The 22,457-nt window shown below is 44.7% G+C and overlaps 1 protein-coding gene across 1 annotated transcript in view; it reads right to left on the reverse strand.

Moving 5' to 3' along the window:
• Positions 1-13,343, reverse strand: part of dnah9l (dynein, axonemal, heavy polypeptide 9 like) — a 30,317-nt gene extending 16,974 nt beyond the window's left edge. The window contains exons 1-38 of the mRNA XM_037458971.2: positions 13,044-13,343; positions 12,328-12,471; positions 11,968-12,158; positions 11,172-11,367; positions 10,862-10,961; positions 10,329-10,540; positions 10,012-10,245; positions 9,678-9,845; positions 9,075-9,191; positions 8,752-8,889; positions 8,389-8,513; positions 8,030-8,225; positions 7,604-7,708; positions 7,335-7,526; positions 6,712-6,912; positions 6,293-6,628; positions 6,120-6,197; positions 5,997-6,052; positions 5,752-5,872; positions 5,458-5,627; positions 5,150-5,372; positions 4,928-5,044; positions 4,663-4,749; positions 4,406-4,564; positions 4,156-4,239; positions 3,884-4,042; positions 3,501-3,623; positions 3,174-3,296; positions 2,702-2,926; positions 2,391-2,609; positions 1,999-2,166; positions 1,638-1,763; positions 1,447-1,554; positions 1,221-1,352; positions 988-1,148; positions 634-790; positions 375-520; positions 18-134 (exon numbers count right to left, since the gene is read on the reverse strand). Coding sequence (XP_037314868.2) covers positions 18-134; positions 375-520; positions 634-790; positions 988-1,148; positions 1,221-1,352; positions 1,447-1,554; positions 1,638-1,763; positions 1,999-2,166; positions 2,391-2,609; positions 2,702-2,926; positions 3,174-3,296; positions 3,501-3,623; positions 3,884-4,042; positions 4,156-4,239; positions 4,406-4,564; positions 4,663-4,749; positions 4,928-5,044; positions 5,150-5,372; positions 5,458-5,627; positions 5,752-5,872; positions 5,997-6,052; positions 6,120-6,197; positions 6,293-6,628; positions 6,712-6,912; positions 7,335-7,526; positions 7,604-7,708; positions 8,030-8,225; positions 8,389-8,513; positions 8,752-8,889; positions 9,075-9,191; positions 9,678-9,845; positions 10,012-10,245; positions 10,329-10,540; positions 10,862-10,961; positions 11,172-11,367; positions 11,968-12,158; positions 12,328-12,471; positions 13,044-13,343 — 6,014 coding nt within the window. The remainder of the gene's footprint in view (positions 1-17; positions 135-374; positions 521-633; positions 791-987; positions 1,149-1,220; positions 1,353-1,446; positions 1,555-1,637; positions 1,764-1,998; positions 2,167-2,390; positions 2,610-2,701; positions 2,927-3,173; positions 3,297-3,500; positions 3,624-3,883; positions 4,043-4,155; positions 4,240-4,405; positions 4,565-4,662; positions 4,750-4,927; positions 5,045-5,149; positions 5,373-5,457; positions 5,628-5,751; positions 5,873-5,996; positions 6,053-6,119; positions 6,198-6,292; positions 6,629-6,711; positions 6,913-7,334; positions 7,527-7,603; positions 7,709-8,029; positions 8,226-8,388; positions 8,514-8,751; positions 8,890-9,074; positions 9,192-9,677; positions 9,846-10,011; positions 10,246-10,328; positions 10,541-10,861; positions 10,962-11,171; positions 11,368-11,967; positions 12,159-12,327; positions 12,472-13,043) is intronic.
• Between the last annotated feature and the right edge of the window lie 9,114 nt (positions 13,344-22,457).

A 22,457-nucleotide genomic window follows, 5' to 3' on the forward strand; every position in this document is an offset into this window, starting at 1 on the left:
CTCAGTTAATGTGAGACCTGAATAGAGCCTTGAGGTTCTCGGGCAGCTCGGCCCTGCCAGCGTAACCCGGGTTCAGAGTGATGAAGATCCCCACCGTTGGCTTCAGATCGATCTCCTCTCCCAAGAAATGGAACCTACACACACACACACACACACACACACACACACACACACACACACACACACACACACACACACACACACACACACACACACACACACACACACACACACACACACACACACACACACACACACACACACAGGGTACAGAGTACAAATGAATGAACAGGTTTCTCAGACCAGATTAGAAGACAGTTGATGTAATAGAAACAAGGGTTTCTTATAAAGCACATCATTTTTCCCACATGTACCTTTGCTTCTTGTTGCGTACGGCATCCTGTATAGTCTTGACCTGCACAGCTACCACGGACAGCACTTCTACTGAGATCCTGTTGAACTCATCAAAGCACCCCCACACTCCTGTCTGAGCCAGACCTTTATAAATGTTACCTATGGACTGAAGGCATGAGACAGAGACGGTACGATGGTACGCTCAAACATTAAACACACATAAACAAAAATATGATTGTAGTAAATAGTAAACATAAGCATCTGTACTGTCTGTGCTACCTTATAGTCCATCTGTTCTGAGCAGTTGAACACATACACCATGATGCCCAGGGAGCGTCCGAGGTCTTTGGTAGTCTCTGTTTTGCCGGTGCCAGCTGGTCCGGAAGGGGCACCACTCATAGTCAGGTGGAGGGACTGGGTCAGGGTTATGTAACACCTGAGACAAAATGATCACGCAAATTGATAGTAACAATTCAAGATTCAATGGACTTGAATGGATTATTGATTGTGTTGGCTTGAATTACTTGAATTACTGCGTTTTTTAAATTATTTTATTAAAGGACTATGCATACACCCTGTTGTTTACTTCTTATGACTCACTTTTACACATACAGCACTATATGGTATGCTCACCTGTCAGTGAGTGGAGTTATGACCAATCGGTTGGTGTTCCCCAGGTATTCATAGCTGAACTGAAACTGGGCGTCACAGATGTTGACGTAGCAATGTCTGGTTTCGTCATTCCAGCGGTGCCGTAACTGGGAGAGCCATGCAAAGGCCTGGCCTGTTGTCACCTAAGACACACTTAAGAGTCACAACCAACGGGAAGGGATAACTCTGCAGATGCACGATTCCCTTCAGCGTACCTTCTGAGCTATGAGATTGGCTACCACGTCGCGAGCATGGACATCAATGGTGCAGAGGGTCATAACCTTCTGTCGGTCCCCAGGAGATAAATCTCCAAGCAGCATGTGGATCAGTGAGTTCAGCTGTGTGATCTTGAGAAGAGGAACATAATTCATCAGTGGACAAGAGAACCAGGGTTTGCACACACCATCCTCCGATGATCTCACCCTGCATTTACAGCGCTACCTGTTTCCTATTGTAGTCTTTGAGAGCTGTCTCAAATCCCTCCTCCACCCTCTCAAAGGCAATGCCCACGTCTGTGGCCCACCACACCTGAGTACCAGTCAACCCTACCTGTGGATAGGATGCAGACAGCCGATCATTTGTGGGGCTCATAATGTTACAGCCATAATTGCACAGACTGAACATTCTCATACCTGTGCAGGGTAGTCAAACAGCCACTGTTCCCGGGGTTTGTCCTCGTAGGCAGCTACGGCCTCCTGGATCTCTTTTCGGACTGTGCAGCGCATGGTGTTCTCTAAGGCACTCAACCAACACTCTGCCTGATGAAAGACAACGCATCTTATGGCGCAAATGCGAATCAAAATGCAATGCAAAGTAACAAAAGGCCGTGAAGAGTGTCACGCCTGGTAATTGTACACGCATACAATTAAATACACACTGTATGAGATGAAACAATACATAGGAAGCACTTAATTATAGCAACACCATGGTGATGTGATTAATGAACACAGCAGTGTAACTGATCATATATTTACAAACAAACTTTTGTAATACCTGTCCTTCACAAACACATGGCTCAGAGAATGGAACATATTCGCCCTCTCGACTGTACATCCCTATGGCAACTGCCTCCCCGTCATCCTCTCCTCCTCCCTCTGTGTCCGAGTCCTTGAAGCGAAGATCTGCTATGTTGTCAAACAGCTTCAGCAAGTGTCTGGTCACCTAGAAAAGACACACACATGGACTATAATGCCATTTATTTAAGAACATAGAGGTTACAGAGCGTAATCGATCAACTGAAAATGAGTAAGTTAATGAATGTTATCATAAGTTATTTTATAAACACAAAACACCCACACACATGTAATTAACTGATACCTGAAACATATCGACTATCTTTCTATTTGCTCCCTCTTCGAAAACAAAATGAAGTTGTAATCTGTTACCTGTCTGGGCTGTGTTCCCTTGGACACAATCTCCAGCAGGTCCGAGGCAGAGACAAAGTAAAACCTGGGGAATGTGAGTCTCTTGGTCTCCAGGTACTCGGCCAGTGCCTTCTCGCACACAGAAAGCCTTTGCTGCAAGGCATCCAGGTTCTCCAGGAAGCCCGTGCGGTTGGTCACCTCTACCACGTTACTGTTCTGCACAACCTCAGTCATCAAGTTCTGGGCGGTGAAAGTAGGAGTTAAATCACACAACACAACAATGCAGGGAGGTGGACGCATGCAGGCTGGTGCGCTCCTGTATTTTGTGTTACCTGGAAGTCCGTGTGAATTCCCTGGAATCGCTCTGCATCATTGGCCAGCTGGCAGCGGATGTCAAGGCTGTTGGTGAAGATGCTGTTGAGGTGGGCCCAGGTCCTTTGGACGGACATCCAGGAGGAGATGACCAGGTCAGCCACCATCAGCTTCCTCTGCCATCCACTCACCTGCGCCTGGAAGTACTCTACGTACTTACTCATCAGGATGTTCTGCAGCTGCACCTGAAGGGAAATGCACGGAGGTGCATTAGAGGATGATCTGTAAGAACCCTCTTCAGTGGCTTTTCAAAGGAATTAAACAAGTAATGACCCTTCAACATGTTTCTGTGTATTTTTCCATTTAGAATATTTGGCTCGTTAATGTCATTGAGACCGACATACAAGCATCGTTCAGTATTGAAATGCATCACATTAAAATAATAATACACAACTGTATTCTACTACATATCGGTTTAGTTATCAGGCTCACCTGGTTGTCCTCCAGGGTTTCAATCAGATTCTCATCGGCTTTGAGCAGAGGGGTTCCTGTGCTGGTGTGAGTCTCATATGACAACAACATAACACTCCACGTCTGGGTTATCTCTGCCAGCACCTAAGTAGATAAAAGGAAATGTCTCCATACAAAATGTGACAGTTGTCTTTTGATGATGAGGAAAACTTGAACTGATGTGACAGTGTTTCATTTCTGCAAAGTAGTTTTTGATTGAATCCTTCTTGTCTACAGTAAAGATGTGTCAGGTCATATATATGTATACAGGACACTATCTTACAACCGGTTATTTTTTATGATGCCTACTTTCTCTATGGCCATTTCTTTCACAGCCTTGTCCACTATGTTTTTGACCTCATCCTCCACACGGTGAAGCTGCAACTCCAACAGGTCCCCCAGGGTGGTGCCCTCGCCCATCACAAACCTGACCTGTGGAGCAAAAGGAATGCGTGGCAGCCATGAGTGTGATCACATTTCCGATCTGGATAATTGGGTTCACTGAACTGTGCTGGTCATTTTAAGGCCTGGATGTTGGAGTGAAGGTGGAGCATGTGGGACTAAAGAAGAAGAGAACTGTTCTCAGTGCAGTGATGGATTTTGTATTTATCGTATTGCAGAGCGTGATCACTGATGAGATATTATTGGTCCGATGGTGTGATGCATTGCCAAGCAGCAGCTGAGGCTCATACCCGGGTGGTGTTCATAAGCTGTTGCCAGTGTCTTTCTCTGACAGCAGAGTTTTGCAGCTCGTTGACGGCTCTTAGAGAGGTCAACAAGTTCTTCACAATCGACTCCAGACCCATGTAGACGTCCCACACCCGGACCTCCTTATCCAGCATCTTCATCTCCTTCAACGTGCGATAGAGGTAGTCATGGAGTATGAAAGACACTCACTTTTTCTCAAACCTTGCAATTATGAATCATTTTGTTGTTGATGTTTGGCTATGCGAGCTAGTCATACTTTGGCGAATCGCCTGAGCTCCATGTCCATCTGCTCAACATTGATCTCTTTCCACGGAGTCTTGGTCCAATCCTCTATACTGGTCTTGGATGGGGAGGAATATGGAATCATTTAATACATGATAATACAACCCTTTAGTCATCAATAGGGTTGCTGTGGTGTGGAAACTCCCACCCTCAGTATGCAGGTCACCGTGTTGTTTAATCCATAAAAGTCTAACGTAGCTTCAAAATCAAAAAGTAACATTTACCTTCACGAAAATGATTATGTCCCAGACTGCTTTGACCAGTATGATGTCAGAGCGACACTGGCACAGTTGCTTGTAGTCTGGGAAGCTGACTTCAAACAGATCAGCTGTGTCCCGCAGCTTCTTCATTTCTGCCTCCATCGCTGCCACCGCTCGATTAGACTGGAAACATTGTTATTGTTATGTTGTAATTATGCACTTGATGACACTCATTTGACACTTTTTCAATATGTGCTCAAAGTATGTCTCTCGGAGCTCACCTTGTCAATTAGTTTATACTGCTTCTCCACATTGTCCTTAAAGATTGGTTCCATACGAAACTGTTCCCTGAACTCATGCTGCTTGACCTAAAATGTGATAAAAAGTTGCACATTCAGGGGTCTTTGAAGCTGCAGGTACTATGACTGCGCACCGTGGGAGGTGTTTTGTTAGTCATGTATAATTCAGGAAAGAAAGTGAGACGATTTCAGATGTCGAGCTCTTTGTAAGAGGTCGACATTCTACCCCGCACACACACAGCCTCACCTCGAACCGGACACATTTCCTTCGTATGACTGAAACCTCATTTGACTGCAGTGGCGCCACTTCATGTTTGACTGTGAACGCAATTTTTTTCAGACTCTTCCACTTCTCTGGCAGCTCCTGTGTTTTGTGAAAACAGAGGCAGAATGTTACCTAATGATAAATGTGTATTGCACATCTGCTAGCACTCATTAAAACGTGTGTCATCTGCGCATTGCTTCACACTTCTAGCTGTGTGTAGACGCTCTCCGGCAGCTGCTGTCCGTAGGTCTTGAGGAGCTCCGCAGTAGATTGGAGAGGTTGGAAGTGCTGCTCGGTGCTGATCTGCCTGTCTCGTATGGCCATAAGGTGTCCCATGATGTCCACGAGGCCCGCATAGTCGCCATCTGACACCTTGTTAGAAAGTCCCTGGGCCGTGTCCACAACAAAAGACGATAATTCTCTGACGCTGCAGGAAAGAGAGGTACACACTAAATCTGCTCGGTATTCTCTATGGTATGTCTGTCAGAAATGAACATTTCAGTGTTTCTAACCTGTGGTTTACGTGGTTGAGCAGATGCTCCTTGAACATCCAGCTCCACCTCTTGATGACATTCATCAGCGTGTGCTTGAAGGGTCTGACGTCCAGCTGCAGCCAGCCACAAAACACCTTGCTGTCCTCCGTCTGGCTCACTCGCAGATACAGAGACTCAAACAGGTTGATCTGGAGTGAAGAAGGACGCAATGACTCACCGATGATGGTTACACTCACCGCCTTCTTAAATACACTGACTGTGGTCAAGTGCATTTGGGTTGAAGGGTCTTGATGATACAAATGTGAAGCACACCTGTTCTTTGAAGTTGTCCAGGGTGGGAGGGTTCTTTTTCAGCTCATAGTCGGCATAAAGCTCGGCTTCCTCTGTACTTAACACGTGGCCATAAAGCAAGAACTGCCTCATGAACTCAGACCTGCGAAAGTTGAAAAGAAGAATTTATTTTTAGCAAACCAAGGAGATTCATCATTTTTTAAGTGAACAGAATTATGTACAGTAGTAACTCATTTAAAAAAGACAGAGAGTCATAAACCTCTGACCTGTCATCAGTCCATAGGTAGCGGTAGCTGGAAAACGATCTCTGATATTCTCTGACCTGAAAACAAACACAATCTTTACAACTGTAAATACTTGTGAGCTTCCACAAGTAGACGTAAACTTACCTTAGCGATGGCCGCGCGCGTCCTTGATCGAATGACATGGCACAGCTCTGACAAATCCTCCATTTCGTTAATGTCGCACTACAAAATAAAACATTTACATTGAATATAACAAAGGTCTGCGCGGCTGCAGATGCATTTCTGTTTTTAAACCTTTAATCTAGTCTGTCCAGCACCTGATAGTTATCCAGCTGTTTATGCTTTGCCACTCTGGGAATGAACGACGCCACGTTGGTGATGTTGGCTACCATCTTTTCCACAATATCATAGAAGTTACCACTGTGGCTGAAGTCCAACGAGGGCTCAAAGGTCAGCTCATTGTCGTTGAGTACCAGCTGGACCTCAAACAGCGGGGAAATGCGCTGGGAGGCATCCGTGTTGTCCATGAAGTACTGCAGCGAGCAGCGTACCGCACTGGAGAAGCCTGTCAGGATCATGCGGTCCACATAGGCCGTGTAGGCCCGCCACTCGCTGCTGTCCAGGTCAGTGACCCCGAGCAGGGACCGGCTCTCCTGGAGCAGAGCACAGTGGGAAAGGGATGCTTTAAAGGAATACAAATGATAATGACACATATGAATGAGTAAGGTGGACATACCTGCAGCAGTTCATGTATTTCCTCCCCTGTGCTAGTGATGAGAGCGTGCTGTTTGGAAACACTCTCCTCGATATCAGAGAAGAGGAGGAGAGCGGAACCTCGGCTCTTTCTGGTGATGAAGGCACACTGGCTGAATTTCCCCATAAGGGCCTGGATAGCCTCCACGTTAGCTTTACTCTTCTGGACACAAGTAGAAAGGCTCTGGAAAAGGCAAAAGTAAGAATCTGTTACAGCCAGTAATTATAATCCCTTCAGTTGACAGCTGCATGTTTTCAAAGTGTTTGCTATAATTGAGGAAGCTGGCTTGGACCACATCAGAAAATTGCCAGGAATGATGCTACATTGGCAGGCAACATGTTCACTGAAGGACTGGCATTGAAGAATTTCTCAAATAAACCATTACTTTTCCCATTTGAGCAAAAATCGCTACAGTGACAGGATCCTTTTATCAAAATATATCGGAATATTGCGAATATGCTGCAAAATAATTGTGTTGAGTTGTGTTGTGTATTGAGTGTCAACGTGAGCACTGAAAAAACTCACAAGCTATAGACGTTGTCAATTTTTCTTGGTTGACAATGCAGTCATGAGACCTCCCTAAATGCAGAGGAAATGTCTAGTACCTTGACCAGGTCTCGTGTGCTCTGGATGTAGTCCCAGAGGTCGTCCTGAACCCAGCTCAGCTCCCGGAGGGCCGGCTCCAACTGTTGCCTCGTTCTATCCATCTCGTCTTTCACCAAGCCCAGCTCCACAGCCAGGATAGTGCTGTGGAGCTGGTTGTACCATTGGGTCACCAAGGTCAGTGTCTGAATGTACTGCAGGATTGCAGAGGAAACACATCGCAGGTTAGGTTTGACGCTATAATGAAGCCACCTGGAGCTCGGTCACCCACCACGTAGAGTCTCTCCCGTTCAGAGTAGAGCTGGAGAGCTGCTTTAGGAATGTCTTGGTTCTTCAGCATGCTCAGATACTTCACCTCCCTGAGCACTGATGTCAACTGGGGACGAGCACAGAGGGGACAGGAGGAGAATTAGATGACGAAAAAGTGAACCTGTTCAGTTGATTTTGTGATTTTCCTTATCAGTTCATGCGCTTTAGTTCAATGATCAGTAATCAATGATATGTTGCAGCAACAAAATATATCCCATTTGATGTAGACATTCAATTAATTGTAATTGTTTATTGTGGAAGGACTGATAGAGGCAACGATCCATCATGCATTTTATTACTACACAGTAGTTCAATAAATGCAACACAATTACATTGAAAAACACAACAGTGCAGTAATTCTTGGTGATTGCTTCTTCCATGCTCTTACTGCAGGGCTGAAGTTGACCTGAAACAGGCCTGTGTCCGTGTCCAGTGTGAGCAGTGGTTCCTTAAGGTGGCTTTGACAGATGTCCTCCAGGCCCTCAGTCCACTCTGAGAACAGCTCCTCGTCCTGCTGGTCCAGAACCTCAAGCACCCGCTCACACTTTCGGAGGACGTCGTCTGCTTCTGCGCACCCCAGAGGCCTGGAAGGGACAGCGGGACGAAGGACGGAAAGAAAATAGAGAAAAGGTCAAACATAAATGCATTAGAGTGCATATAATGAAAATGTCAACAACAGATCCGTGTCATGACAGTTGTTGAGTGAGATCATTATTTCGGTGTGTGATGCGTGTGGCTGGTCCGTACATATGGGCCAGTTGGCAGAGGTTGCTCCGATTGGTGAGGATGCGAACCCGGAGCTCCTGTGACCATTTGAGGTTTCCGGCCACTGACGGCATGTTCTTCCCCAGGACGTTACAGCCTGACCGCAGCTGAGACACAAAGGCGCAATTAGCTTGGCTGGCGACTGACTCATGTTGCTACTTTTACTTTTAAGACGTTGATAGCTCACGTGAAAAATACTTGTCATATTAAACACCGACATCCAGGTTATAGCATTGAGGCAGCTGTCTCATTATACAGCAGTATTTTCATATATTCTGAGGGAAGTGCATCAAAATTCAGATTTCCAAGTACTTGACAATATCAATTTTTGGTTCTGTCTCTTACCCCATCTCTGTGTCGATCAAGTATTAACTGACAGTGGTCTACGTCCTGGTTGAACATGTCTAACAGGACGTTGTAGTTCGGAGAGAACAGCTGGTGGATCTGAGGTCGCTCCAGCAGGGCGCTGAAAATCTTCAACAACTACATTTGACATAAAAACACTGCAGTTTTTTTGGTATGTTGAATCCCTGGATTTTGTTCTGAGCCACCAACAAAATAAAATTCCACTTAATTAACTATCAACACCTCGTCCCCAAATCACATGACAGTTTATCACTAAACACAGCAATGGGATTGTTGAAGGGGACACGATGTGAAAGACCAACCTTGAAGCTGGACTTCAGGTTTCTGGAGTGTTGAAAGGCCAGATTGAGGACAGTCCCCAGCCTCTGGTCAAAATCTCTGTTGTGCTCCACGAAACGCCTGTAGTGGTGTACAAAGTCCTAGAAACAAGAGGTCATTAGACATGAGTTAAGTTATGGATATTTTAGGTCAATGTTTTGTTTATTTCATTACATTTCCTGATATACTTTAATTTCTTCATGGATTAGTTGATCAGTATAGTGTGGAATAATTATAACACAGATCAATTTCTGATTCAGTTTTAATTGGCTGCTTCACTCTGGATGCTGTTGAAAAATAGTTCCAAAATATCCAGTAAATTAAATAGATATAATGCACCAACTGATAATAATTGGTGTCACTGATTATTACATGTTGCTTAGCAACTACTTTGCTTTACTGGTTTCAATTACTGTCCTGCGGGGCAGAAAAATAACATCTAATTACTAGTTATTTTTTATTATGTTGCTATGCCTACCAATGCCACTCATAAATTCCTGTGAATCACCCCCTGTGGGTTTATTGAAGACATAGCAGTGTGAGATCAGAGGAAATGACAAACAATGCCAGCAAAATGTAGGCCTCACATCCTCAGTATAGTTCAGGGGGTCATATTTGTTCTCTCTGAGGGTCCTCCAGTGGTCATGAAACTCCTCACTGATACTGAAGACCATCTCACTGAGGACTTTCCCCCTTGATCCACCCAGTTCCACCTTCTCCAGTTTTAGAAAGTCCAGCGCTGTTGCAAAAAGTTCCTGTAGATAAAACAAGAAAAAAACCTGAAAGGTCAGGGTGATAGCAAGGAGGTAATACGACTAACAAACTAAAACACCTTGTTGTCTTCTCCAAGCCAGATGTGGACATTGCCAATCCTCCTATGAAACTAAGACAAAGCCGAGCTTTGATCGTCCACCCACGCACCTCGATCATCAGCAGCCTTTCCATGATGCGGTCCGAGCGCTGGAACACAAGTGTCGCCGGAAAGTCCCAAAGCTTGACGGCCTGGCCCTGTCTGTAGTAGCTGGGAATCCGCTGCCGGTGAGAGTGAAACAATCGCTTGAAGACGCGCAGAACTGAGATGGCTATCTGCACTCTTTCCATCCCCTCCTCGAGCTCCATCTTGAACAGCTCTTCTGGGAGGAGGTAGGCGACGGCCTGCATTCAGACACACAATCATGTGTTAGGAAAGTTCTGTCTCCCTCTCAGTCACAAATGCACGCTGACACGCCCCACTGTACCTTTTCAATGATCAGGTTGCAGAACTCCTGCAGGAGGACCACCATGCGTTGTGGAGTGCAGTAGTACTGAGAACGGCTCCAGATGAGACACAGCGTGTGGAAAAGAGCAGGCAGCAGAGCGTCTACCTGCGGCAAAGTCCTCTCTTCAAGGCTGCTGATCAGTCTCCTGAGAGGCCGTAGATACAGATCGATGTCCTCCGCCTCCAGCACCGCTAACATAATAAATAACACGATGCCAATGGCGAGGTCATTTAACACACTAATTCACACAGTTTTGTTCTTAAATTGGCAATTTGTAGCCAGAGCGGCATTGTGATTGCCACGTTGCCCGGATCCGCTAAATGAGAACGATGAAACGTGAAAAGGGAAACTATGCTATTTTTCTACTTGAGGAATAAACATTGATAATTGCTGTACACTTTGAATGCAGCAGTGCATATTGACACACTGTGGTTTGAGTTTGGGCTGTGAGAACGGAATGATAGAATAAGGGAAAAGGCTTAATTAGCACTGCTAAATGAGGGGTAACCTACCCTCATTGACTTTGATGCAAATGTCCTTGAAGGATGAGTAGTAGCTGCTCTTGACTCTCCGTAGGATCTCCACAATGTGCTCCACTTTGGGGCACTGGATCTGAAAAACATGAAAATCTTAAATAAACATATCATAATTAATGGAGGGTTTATTATAAACACTTTCACTGTGCGGTCTTAAAACCTGGCGTAATATCCTGTCTATTAAAACACTCCTATTAGTAGTTAAGAAATGCAGTTTCAGTTTGCAATTTGAATTGACCCCCCCCGCCCCCCCCCCCTCCCAACCTCCACATAACCAGTGTCATACTTGTGACTGAATGCCCAGCAGGTTTTCCCTCTGAGTGGCCCAAAACTGGAGCTCCACACTGGGGCCGGGGTGGTCTCCTTGGTGCAGCGCCGTGCCAGAGTCTTTCTTCAGGACATTCCATATCTGTCCAGACCACTGAACTATCAGGGTCTCTACGGAGTACAGCAGGCCATGGTCCAGTGGCCAACCGGAGGGGCTGAGGGAGACAGCCAAATGAAGGCAAATGACACAGAAACATCATTCTAGTGAAGTGTGATTGCACTCAGTTTAAATGATTCCTTTTGATTTGACGCAAACAACATTATCAGGAAACTTCAAACTGTCTTAATAAAAACTTAAGTTAAAGTTTAATCCTTAATAAGGAGTCTCCCCTTAATTTAGTGCTGTCCTGAAATGAGGTGAGAATGAGAATGAAACATTTTTGTTGTCTCTAAATCAAATGTGTTTTTGTTTATAACTGTTTTTTAACCTGACATTAGTTGGGTGGTTACGTTTTTTTCAGAATCTCACACGTGTTGTTTTAACTCTTGGAATCTTGTGTTATTTAGAAAGAAAATACAGTTTTAATAGCTTAACGAGTAAAAGTAACAGTAATAGTAACACGTTAGATATCTAAGATCAAGCCGACTACAAGAACTACCGATGAACCTGGACATGCGTTGAGTTGCGCGTTTAAAACATCCGTTTTTTTACAAACCAGTTTTAGCTCTTCAATATCCCAGAAAAAAGCGTGTTGTTACACAATTTTTGTGTCAGAAGTGAGCGATGGAAAAGCCTCACGGGCCTGCACACCGACCCGAGTAGAATGTCCTGAGGCCGTGCCCTCTCCACACACAGCGGGAGGGGAAGCAGGGTTCGCCCCTCAGCGCGGCCTCTCATGGTCACCACCCGGCTCCTCAGCCTCTCCAGGTGCCTGTGGATGTCATCGGACACCACCCACGGCCAGTCCTCGTGGTTCAGGCCGTGGGACAGCACACACACCAGCACCTGTGCCGTGAGTTACACACAAGCTTCTCATTAAGAGGACACTCGCAGTCTATTACCACCCCACCATGCATCCCTCCGTCATCACTCTGACTCGGGGAACTCAAATGTTCAAAACCGGCTGTACACACGGCTGTATTCATGTCTGAGACACACACGCACACTGGCCGACCTCAGAGATGACAACGGGTAGGTGCTCCATGGGGTATCCAGGGACTTCCCCCAGCCGCAGTTGGTGCCTGAATCCGTGGAGGGCAATTCTCTTGACGCCCTTCTTCAGCACACACAGTAGCTTGGTCTTCCACGGTGGGGACGTCTTCACAGATGCAAAAAAACGGAAGCAATGCTTTCAAAAGCATTGAAAGCATTGGAAGTACCCAATGTTTATGTGAGTTCATGTCACTCTTATCTTTTGAGTTTTTCTGTTTGTCTGTTTTTTAGAGATTATCATTTTAGAGTACAATTGGAGGAATCTGCATGTCAACATATTGTCTCGTTATATAGCTAAATACCCTTTCTTATTGTCTAATCATGTGTGAATGATGGTGTTTGTTTGAACATTCTCTGGGTGTGAGGAATTCTGTTATGTTTGATTAGAAGCGTCGTCATGCCACCCAGGCAAATAGAAAAGTGAATGTGAAATGTGTCTCATTGTTAGACCATCTGTATGTATGCACAGTATCTTTAGCTCGGGATATAAGTATATAGACTTTCATACTGAATATATTAACACAGAACTCTGTCATTTAATATTGACTCAATGCTGTAATCATGTTTGAATTTTTTGTGGTTGTTGAAAATGACACAAATGAAAGCAGGTGCCTTCACTTTCAATAATCCGAGGTTAGGCTTGTGTTCATTTTCCTGTGGCCTGTGTGTATTTCTTACCTGAACATCCCCTGCATGCAATGTCCCTCCGGGGCCAGTGAAGAGCAGCAGTCTGTTGGTCCAGATGTGGTCCAGGAAATCCATAATAATCTTCTGGTTCTCCTCTGCACCGATAAAGCGGTTCCACTTATCCGTCTTCACCCGCAGCACACAGAAGACCTGCTCCCGAAGGAAGTCCACCCTCTCATCTGACAACACCACCCCAGCTTTGAGAGAGGGCTCCTGGGCAACACGCGCTCCGGCAACCCCTCCACTGCCCGAACCTCCACTGCTGCTGCCTGTACCGGCGGCCTCAGCCATGGGAAAAATAAACAAGTCCAAAAGCACTACTACTTGCTTTGGTGTGTAGTGGATATGAAACTAGGCAAAGAGAATCAGACAGAGCGAGGAGCCTTAACCCTGCTGAGCAAGATCAGAATTCTTCACAGGATGTTTCCTAAATAATAAGGATAACGGACCCTATTCTACCGTCACAGCGGTATGTCTCCGGCCATCGACTGGAAAAAGGATCCACAACTTGCCCGACAGGGTAACTTGAACCTGTGACACAGCAGTATGGGCTGTCTTCATTATCATGTGCGGCTTGTATGCCGGCTACCTTTCCACGTAACCTGAGCCACCAGGGAAGACCCAACTACAGGGACACCTTCAGCAGAGGTATCACACTTACGATGCATATGTAAGGTTTTCAGTTACACTAAAGTAAATACATGTTTTTATTCATTCGAAAGGGATATTAAATTGTTTGAGGCTTCATAATTGAACATGTAAAATGTTACTGCTGTTAAAAATAGAGAAGGATCTTCTTGTTACATCCATCCAAATATAGAGGAGATCTTTTCCGCGTTCCTATTAACTAATGCAATGTGCATCTTGACCACATGAGGGCAGTGTGGTACAATGGTTCTGATGGGGTCCCTAAAATATAATCCAATGTGACCCTGGCCATGACATCCTATTACACATGTTATGCCATATATATGTGAACACATGGGGAAATGGGACATTTCTGTGTTACTTGAAATACTGCAGCGATGATTAACCTTTAAAAGATCCTCCACTTTCTGCGTTTAACCTTAAAACATGAATTTAATCACACTGCCGTTAAAAAACGGCTGACCGGAGAAGTCGGCGCATTATTGTCACAAATTGATCGATACACAGGGTTATGCAATGCCTACAAATGGATGTTATAAGCATCCCCTCACAAGAAGGCCTGTCAGGACCTAATGATTAAACAGAAGTCCTCTGTAGTACCCCCTACAGTCATAATGCAGTTTAACCTTTTTCCACAAGATTATGCAAGAGTCACATGTTCATACAACCACTTCATTCCCTACAACCGCTCCCTCTTGGCTCAATGCCTGCTTTAAACAGTGGATTGAATTCATGGAATCAATTTTTCTCTTCATATGACGTAAATATTCGTAATTGATGTGAATGACCTTTACAGGTTTATGTCTTTATTTTGAATGTTAAAGTGTTAAAGTTAAAGTGCTATTCATCGTCATCAGTGAACACAGTATTCCCATTGTTCACAACACTGGTCATGCCAGCCAATAATCCGTGGCAGTTCTCCAAGCAAATTTGTCCTTTCTGAAATCTATAATTCCATGCCACAAACTGTTTGCATAAGTGATTATGTGTGTGTGTACGTGCGAAAGCGTGTTTTGGGGGAAACACTCTTTTCATGTTGTGTATTGGCACAATTATGCAGCTTCAATGAATGCCCTCTATGTGATATGTACTTGTGCGGTATGTTGGTATGCCTTTCTACTATTACATGGTAAACGTATTACATATAACGAGTGGGGCTTGTGTGGGTTTGCCTGTCCAGAGCCCAAGGCTAGCGATGGTGTCCCTTGGGCGTCTCAACACACACACACACACACAAACACACACACTGACAGCAGGAGCATGACTGCCCATCTCACTGTCTGACCTCATACCCAATGTCAGCTCTGCTCTGTAGGGATGGAAGGATGGAGGCCAGGAAGAGAGATCTTAGGACAGTGGGGGGAATAGAAGAAGGGAGGGGAATAAGGGAGGGTGTTTAACGGTTTAGAGAATGAGGAGTGGCTGCAAAGCTTACAGAATTACAGATGAGACAGAGGAGAGTAGCATGATGAAGGAGCAGAGGAGCCAAAGCAGAATAGCGATGTGTACTTGGCTGGCTGTTGGTGATAAATATTCAAGAGAAGATCTGAACACAGTTGTTGTTGAGTAATGTAAACAGCTGGAGTAAAAGGGCAAATCGAAAGAAACGTCCCCCGAAGCAACATTTAAACTACCAGCTCTTGACTGTTACTGAAACATCTCGTGTACTTGGATGGAATATTATGCTCCAATGTTGCACAGCAAATCACCATCCAATCTCTCCGATATTTAGTTGTAACCTGAAGTGTCGCCCTTTTCTTCTCCTCTTGTTCCTCCATCTCCTCCTCAGTCTCTCCATTTGCCGTTTCCATGGCTACGTGTTGCTTGACAATCAGCCGGCGCTCTTGAGTCCAGAGCTTCAGCCTGGCTCGCTCTGTCTCTCCCCTCAACCTCTCCTCTACCCCTCTCCTCCTCCTCTCATCACCCCTCCCCTTGTTCTCAGTCAGGGGAGAAAATGACATGTAGATGAGCTTGAGGTCCCTGTATTTTTCATCCACACACACCACGGCGACCATCGTCTCCTCAGGCGCTGGGAGTCTCGAACAAGTCCACACTTTACTTCTCGTCACAGCCTTTTTCATTTTCTCTTGTAGTCCCTGGGGAAGGTGACAGATTCATGTATTACTGAAGCATTTGGACTCGAGGCGGCCAAAGACTGGATAAAAAAAAAAAAAGGATGGTGCAGACAAGGGATGGGGGTTGACAAAGGTGGCAAATGCATGCACGCTGTCACAGACGGACACACACACACACGTAATGATGGTCTCAGAGCTTGCCTCCTGTTGCTGGCTGACTACCCGTGAAAACCCAACCATGGCTGGCGATGGCCATGTATGTGCTTGTGTGTCTTTGCGTCCAGATGGTGCTGACCAGCCGTCCCTCCCAGGCTAGATGAAGTAAATGGAGCGATTACGGTAATGACCGACACGCACATCTGTCTCATACCTATCGATGGCTGCCAGCTCTTTTGGACACACGTATACACACACAAGCACTGTTGGCTGAGATCTGTGCAGTTGATTAGAGGAATTAAAGGCCATCAAAATACACACAGTTTTGCATTTTTATTCCGTTAAAATGTGAGCCGCCTGGTTGACACCTCAGGCCCCTTACAAAGAGAGTACATTTTGACCCCTCTTGTCAAGGTGACTCTGCTTTATCCCTTTCAGTTTCTCGGTGTGAAACGTTGTGTTCCTATCCCTCTTTCTGTCTCTTCTTCCTCACTCCGGCTTTGCAACATTCCTCTCTCCCTCCCTTTCACCACTGCAATCATCTGCGCCACTTCTCCTGTCCATCCATTTTTTTTTTCTTCCAGTTTTCACATCTTTGTTGTGTTTCTCCAACCATGAATGCGTCAAGAGAGGGGCTAAATTACGGAGGTCACCGGAAAATGGGTGTCTGTTTATAGAAGGGTGAAAAGACTACCAGCATGCCCTTCTTTATCATGTCTTCCTTTTTGTTCTGCAAAGGTGGTTCCCCCTCCGTCTGGACTCAGTAATATCTGAGAGGCCGGCCCGTGTACACTGGAGGGGGGTTAGAGAGCAGGGTGGGTGTGTGAAATACAATCCTCAGCTTGCTCTGCTCTTGAGTTTACGTAAGTCTGCATGCGTTTGTGCTTTCGAGCTGAGCGAACCCCGGCAACTTGTTTTTTTCAGGAACGCTGAGTCCTTGCTGACCTCTTCCAGGATGTGGTTCACTAAGTCCCCACTGTGTAAGAGAACACCTTTATTACACCGGCAAAGTGCTGCAGCGTCTCCTACAAAATGTGCAGATACAGTGTTTTCTGTAAAAAATGAGAAGAAAAAAAAGAAAAAGACTGTATTGTTCTGTGCCGTGGCGGACACAGGTAGTTTCCTCTTACAGCAAGTTCACCTGCGCGTGCTCTCGGGAGGCTCATCAGGTTTTGCTGAGACTAAGAGATGCAAAACATTTGCTTCATTTCAGTTGCTTCTCAAGATGGGGCTGCTTCTCTATCAGGCTTCAGAGAACGTCCCACACATGGTCAACTTTGATATTTTTGCCCATGATTCCTCATCCTCTTGCTTGTGAATACACAAATAAACGCTGCGGAGAGATGCATCATGGGTGCTTTGTATCAATAGTTGAATTGGATTTGGCCTCCAATGAGGATGTACAGTTAATATGCTGCTCTGCTATTAACACAGATATTAGAATACAATAAACCAGCAGAAGCATGTTTGTACAGATTCAGAGTTGGCCTTCAGTCTTTGGCACAGAGAGAAAGTCTCGTTTCTATTATGTCATCTTTATTTGCTCACCTTGGAGATATTAAGACCACAAAGCAAAACAGGAAGAGAGAAAAATACACCATGGTAACCTCTCAACAAAATGACAAAGGACACACGTGAGGTTTGTCTCTGCTGGTGGATACATTTGGGAGCATCGTGAGCAGAGGAGGCGACAGTGGGGAAATAAAGAGAATGACACTTTGTTTCTTTAACTTTTACGAGAAACAAGATAACTAAAGCTCATGAGCAGAGCACTTTCACGTCAAAGACATTTACCTCCCTCCATGATGGCATTAGAGAAAGGGTAATACCATATTGCATTCTATATATTTTTTTCGCGCTCAGTGATTTAACCAAATGGGGTGAAAGGAGCCGAATGTTTCAACAGTTCCATTAAAATCCCTCTGAGAACAAAGTGGGGAATTAGACACACCGACACACCACCCTGCTTTCAAATGACTGCATTACTTTGTCAGATTGGCCACCACAGTGCCCGTCCATTACATGTGAATGTGTGCTAATGAAGGTAGACCGAGGCAAAAATGATAGACTGAGATTTGGCCCTGATGAATGGAATCGCAGGGCAACAGAGTCTGTGATTGTCTGTCATTTTGCTGTCATTCATTTGCAATCATTGCAGAGGTCAGCAATTAGCTTTACGTCGCACATAGGTCAACTGCGGTGCACAGTGCGATGTCCTCTGTGGTCGTATGGAAAGTGAACAGCCTTGCCCTGAAATGATTTGGGTAACTCTGAGTGATTTCAGGTCACATGAAGGGCTGGTCAGGAGAAAGCTGCCCTCCACTAAGTTAACACGTGACGTGTGTTGTCTGCTGCAGGCTCCTTTTGGAAATTGTTAATGATTTCTATGCTTGTCTTGCTCAAGGACACTTCAGCAGAAGGGATGCTTGTCGTAGCGCAGCTTTGCAACCCTCTGGCTGAAGGATGGTCTTCCTGCTCAGCGCCCCGAACCTGCTACACCGTCACACCGTGCGTTTGTCCGTGCATGCGTGGTCGCTAGTCTCGTGTCGCCTGGAGGTCACTGTGACGTACCAAAAAATATAATATTCCAGTTATAATAATTTACCACAAACTGCATCTTGGCGGTATTTATAGTTTAGCCTTGTTAGATGGATTACCATTAAATAATTGGTGATGAGTAATCCCTGATTACTGTGGTGATGACCTGGATCATTCATGGAATTTGATCACAAGTTCATGTCCGCTCACCAGGATTTGTGATTCTTTTATGTTTATCTTCATTATGCCAATATACCAACATTAGCCTGCCAGCACACTGAATTAAAATGGTACACATTAGACCTGGTAAACATCTGCATGTTAGCATTGTCATTATCATCATATTAGCTGATGTTAGCATTAGCTTCATAGAGCCCCTAGAGTGACTTCAGTCTTTTTACGTCAAAGTGAATGGTTGGGATGGAGTCTGAAAATATTAATGCAACTGTCTAGAAAGATGGAAACTGAGATATTGAAGATACAAACACACACAAACAAACAAACAAATGGATTAGTCATTGATCAGGGTTAAGCTTTGATCTCTGTGTAAGAGCATGCCGTGGTCGATCGATAACTTTAATTCGGCCTTGAGTGTGTGTTCGCACGATTCCTTCTCCCTCACCTCTCAACCTCTGAACACTAGTCACACAAACACACGCGCACACTCTCACACACGCGCATCCTATTTTTTCTCCTCTCAAACCATCACATACTGAATTGAGGGTACACAAATACGCAACAAGCCGATTAGGTGAGCCACAGAGGTCAGGCCTAATGACAAAGAAACTCACCGTGTGCACAAACACCTCAGCTTCTCAGATGAAATATAGATTTTCCTCATTCCCAAAATCTGATGGGTACTAGGTGAAGGCACGGGTGTGTGTGAGAGTGAGTGTGTGTGTGTTTGCAAGTGTAATCTTGTTCTCCAGATTGTTTTTTTATGGAAAGAGGCACCAGGGTGGAAGCAAGTAAGTGACTGGATGCTGCTTTGTTACTGTTAAAGACCCTCTCTCCAGGGACATGGTGGGTTAAATAACTTATTTTCTGCTTGTGTGTATGTGTGTGTGTGTGTGTGTGTGTGTGTGTGCTGTAGCGTGTGTTTGTGTTTTAGATTAATAGGCCTGCTGTCCTGAGCCGGGGGAAATACATTAGTACCGTTTTTACTGATGACATGTCCTTCAAGATTACTTCAAATGTGCCTAATGAGTGGGTATGTGTGTCTTTGTATGAGTGTGTGTGCTTCTACACAGTATCGTCAATAAATGTATCCTTCATTGTTTCAAAAAGAATTTGCTTTGCACAGTGGGCGTCTAGAAAATCTTTGAAACTTGAAAAATACTGGACATTTTCGGGCATATGTATAAATATATGTACATATAATCCAATCATATACATTTTTATATTGATACTCAAAAGCAGGAAGCGTAGTTGCTTCCATATTGCTGTAAAAGACTGTATGAAGCCAAAATGTTCAATGCAAAAAGTTAAGTCTGTTCTACTCAGCTGAAAGTCAATAATAAATCTCAAATACCAGATCTTATGAGGTAGACACACGGAAGAGGCAGCTAGAGCGTAAATGTAATTTACAACTGAAGTTCAAATACGATTTTCTTCTCAATCAATTACTTAATAACGTCTTTTATGCTGTTTCACCCCAATTTAATGTTATCTAAAATTCATCAGTTAGTATTTCAACTGCTCAAATGATTGTATCAATCAAACCGTGAGCATTTTCGGGATTAAGAAGACTCATAACTTTAATTATAATCCGTAACCGGCTTCACTTTCATTTCACTATCGGTTCTCCCTGATGCTGGATACTTTTCTTTTGGATTGAAACTCTTCAAACCGTCCCAAACCCTTCGATGGCTGTGTTGTGAGGTGTGTAATGTCTTGCAACGATGTGTGTAACTGTGGGATCGTGTTTTAACATGCTCAGCTCATCGTAGGTTAAGCTAAGTGGCTGTCTGGCACAAGCATCTTTGATTATCTTTATTTATCTCCCACACCCACTGCCCCCCCCCCCCCACACACACACACCCACTCACACACACACACAGACACACACACAGCCCCTCCTGCTAAAAAGGTAATCTTTTTGTGCTAATGAAAGGTATTGGGTGTCCTAACAGGCTTTTAAAGGAACGTGATGGATTGCGGGATGGATGGATGCTGGGAGGGGAGAAGGGACCTTGTGAGGGGAAGAAGTGAGAGAGGTGAACGTGTCAATAAGCACATCAACGTGATCCCTCTCAAACTGTGTGGTGTGCACACGCCGCTAATGTATTTATTCATGCACGCACACACACACACACACGCACACACACACTCGCACGCCTTTAGTTGCTCATAAATCCGCGGCAAAACATAAAAGGAAGTCTTTTGGTGCCAATAAGCCGAGAGATGGATTGCCAACGGTGTCTCCACCTTGACCGGCACTGTGATAAATGCCTGAGGGGTTTGTACGCATGCACTCAAATGTATTACATCAGTTCAGAGCTGTAGCTCTGTGCAGATTGGCGCAGAACTACTTTTATTAAATCTATTTTGTGTTGCAGAGTGGAATTCATTGTATGATAGTTACCATTTTTGACACATTTGTGGGAATAGAAATGTTCCTTTAGAAGAAACTCAAACGGAATACAAAACAGTAAAATGCATTAATTAGGAACGAGCTGCGTGCTGTAGTTGATGAGATTTAGTATTCTATATCCTGAGCTATGTGGGAAAATAATGTTAAAAACACAAATGCTAAAAAGAAACTAGAAAAGGATTGAAGACCTTCTATGTTGTCTAAAAAAGAATCTCTTTGCCTACAAATATCTCATTTTCCTGCAGTCTCCCTCCAGGTGAAACTGTCAGAGTCTGTCGTGGGGATCATGAGCCTCTTTCCCCCTTTCTAATAAAGTTGATCCTCATTTGTTTCCCAATCACATTAGCATGCCAGTAATGAGAGGGGTAAGTCAACCATTAGAATATGATCCATAATTCATTGTTGACTCCCGTTCGTTACCCCAAACTCACTCCGATGAATGTTTAATAAGACTGTGTGTGTGTGTGTGTGTGTGTGTGACTTTGGATCTGTGCTTCTCATCTGGGCTACAGAGCAGTGTCAGGCTACGATGGATTGTTAGGGCTGATGGAAATGACTCTGTACCTTTTTCCTATCCATTACGTAACTTCTAGATGACGCGAGCAACCATTTTAATTAGAAATATATGCAGAGGTGCATTACTATGCTTCTGTTTGTGTGTGTGTGTGTGTGTGTGTGCGTCTCTGTCTCTCACTTCCTGCCTGTCTCTCTCGTGAGTGAAGCAGACAGCTGTTATCAGTCGCTGACAGAATCCTCCTATCAACCCCCTCCTCCTGCTGTCAATCACTGCACATTGTCACCGAGTCGACATTTAAATAGGCTTTTTCCTCTGTTAACTCAAGAATATGTGCGTACGTGCATGTTTATGTACATGAGTGAAGGATATAAAAGTCCTTTCCTTCCTCTCCAGGAGTAGACAAACACTGTGGGTGAAATAATACATACGCAGAATTCCCCAAACACCTTCATCGGGTTCCCTGCACTGCAAAATCACTCCCTCAATAAATAAATTGTTGTTAAAACCAGCTGGAACATCATTAATGTCCAGCTCCGAGCCACAGGAAAGTTTGCCTCAAGTTGGTGTGTGTGTGTGTGTGTGTGTGTGTATCCTTTGGCAGCCTCCTAATGAGATGCCCGTGTTTCCCTCCATTAGTAGTTTATTAGGTAGCATGGGGCGCTGAGGTTTGTAAAATACAGTAAGCTTAATTTAGCATGTTTAGCACTACGGGTGCAGAGGGGACGTAACGGAGTATCAAGGGCTTGGCCTACCGGCGTGGCTTTAGATGTAAATGAGTGTGTCCAGCAGTAAGAGGTGAGCTCCTGAGCGCAGCCATCATGCCGTCCCTCCAAGCATTTACTTATTAAAATGGCTTACAGCTGCCGATGACTGAATAT

This window comes from Pungitius pungitius, chromosome 15, assembly GCF_949316345.1.
Source record: "Pungitius pungitius chromosome 15, fPunPun2.1, whole genome shotgun sequence".
NCBI classification, from domain to species: Eukaryota; Metazoa; Chordata; class Actinopteri; order Perciformes; family Gasterosteidae; genus Pungitius; species Pungitius pungitius.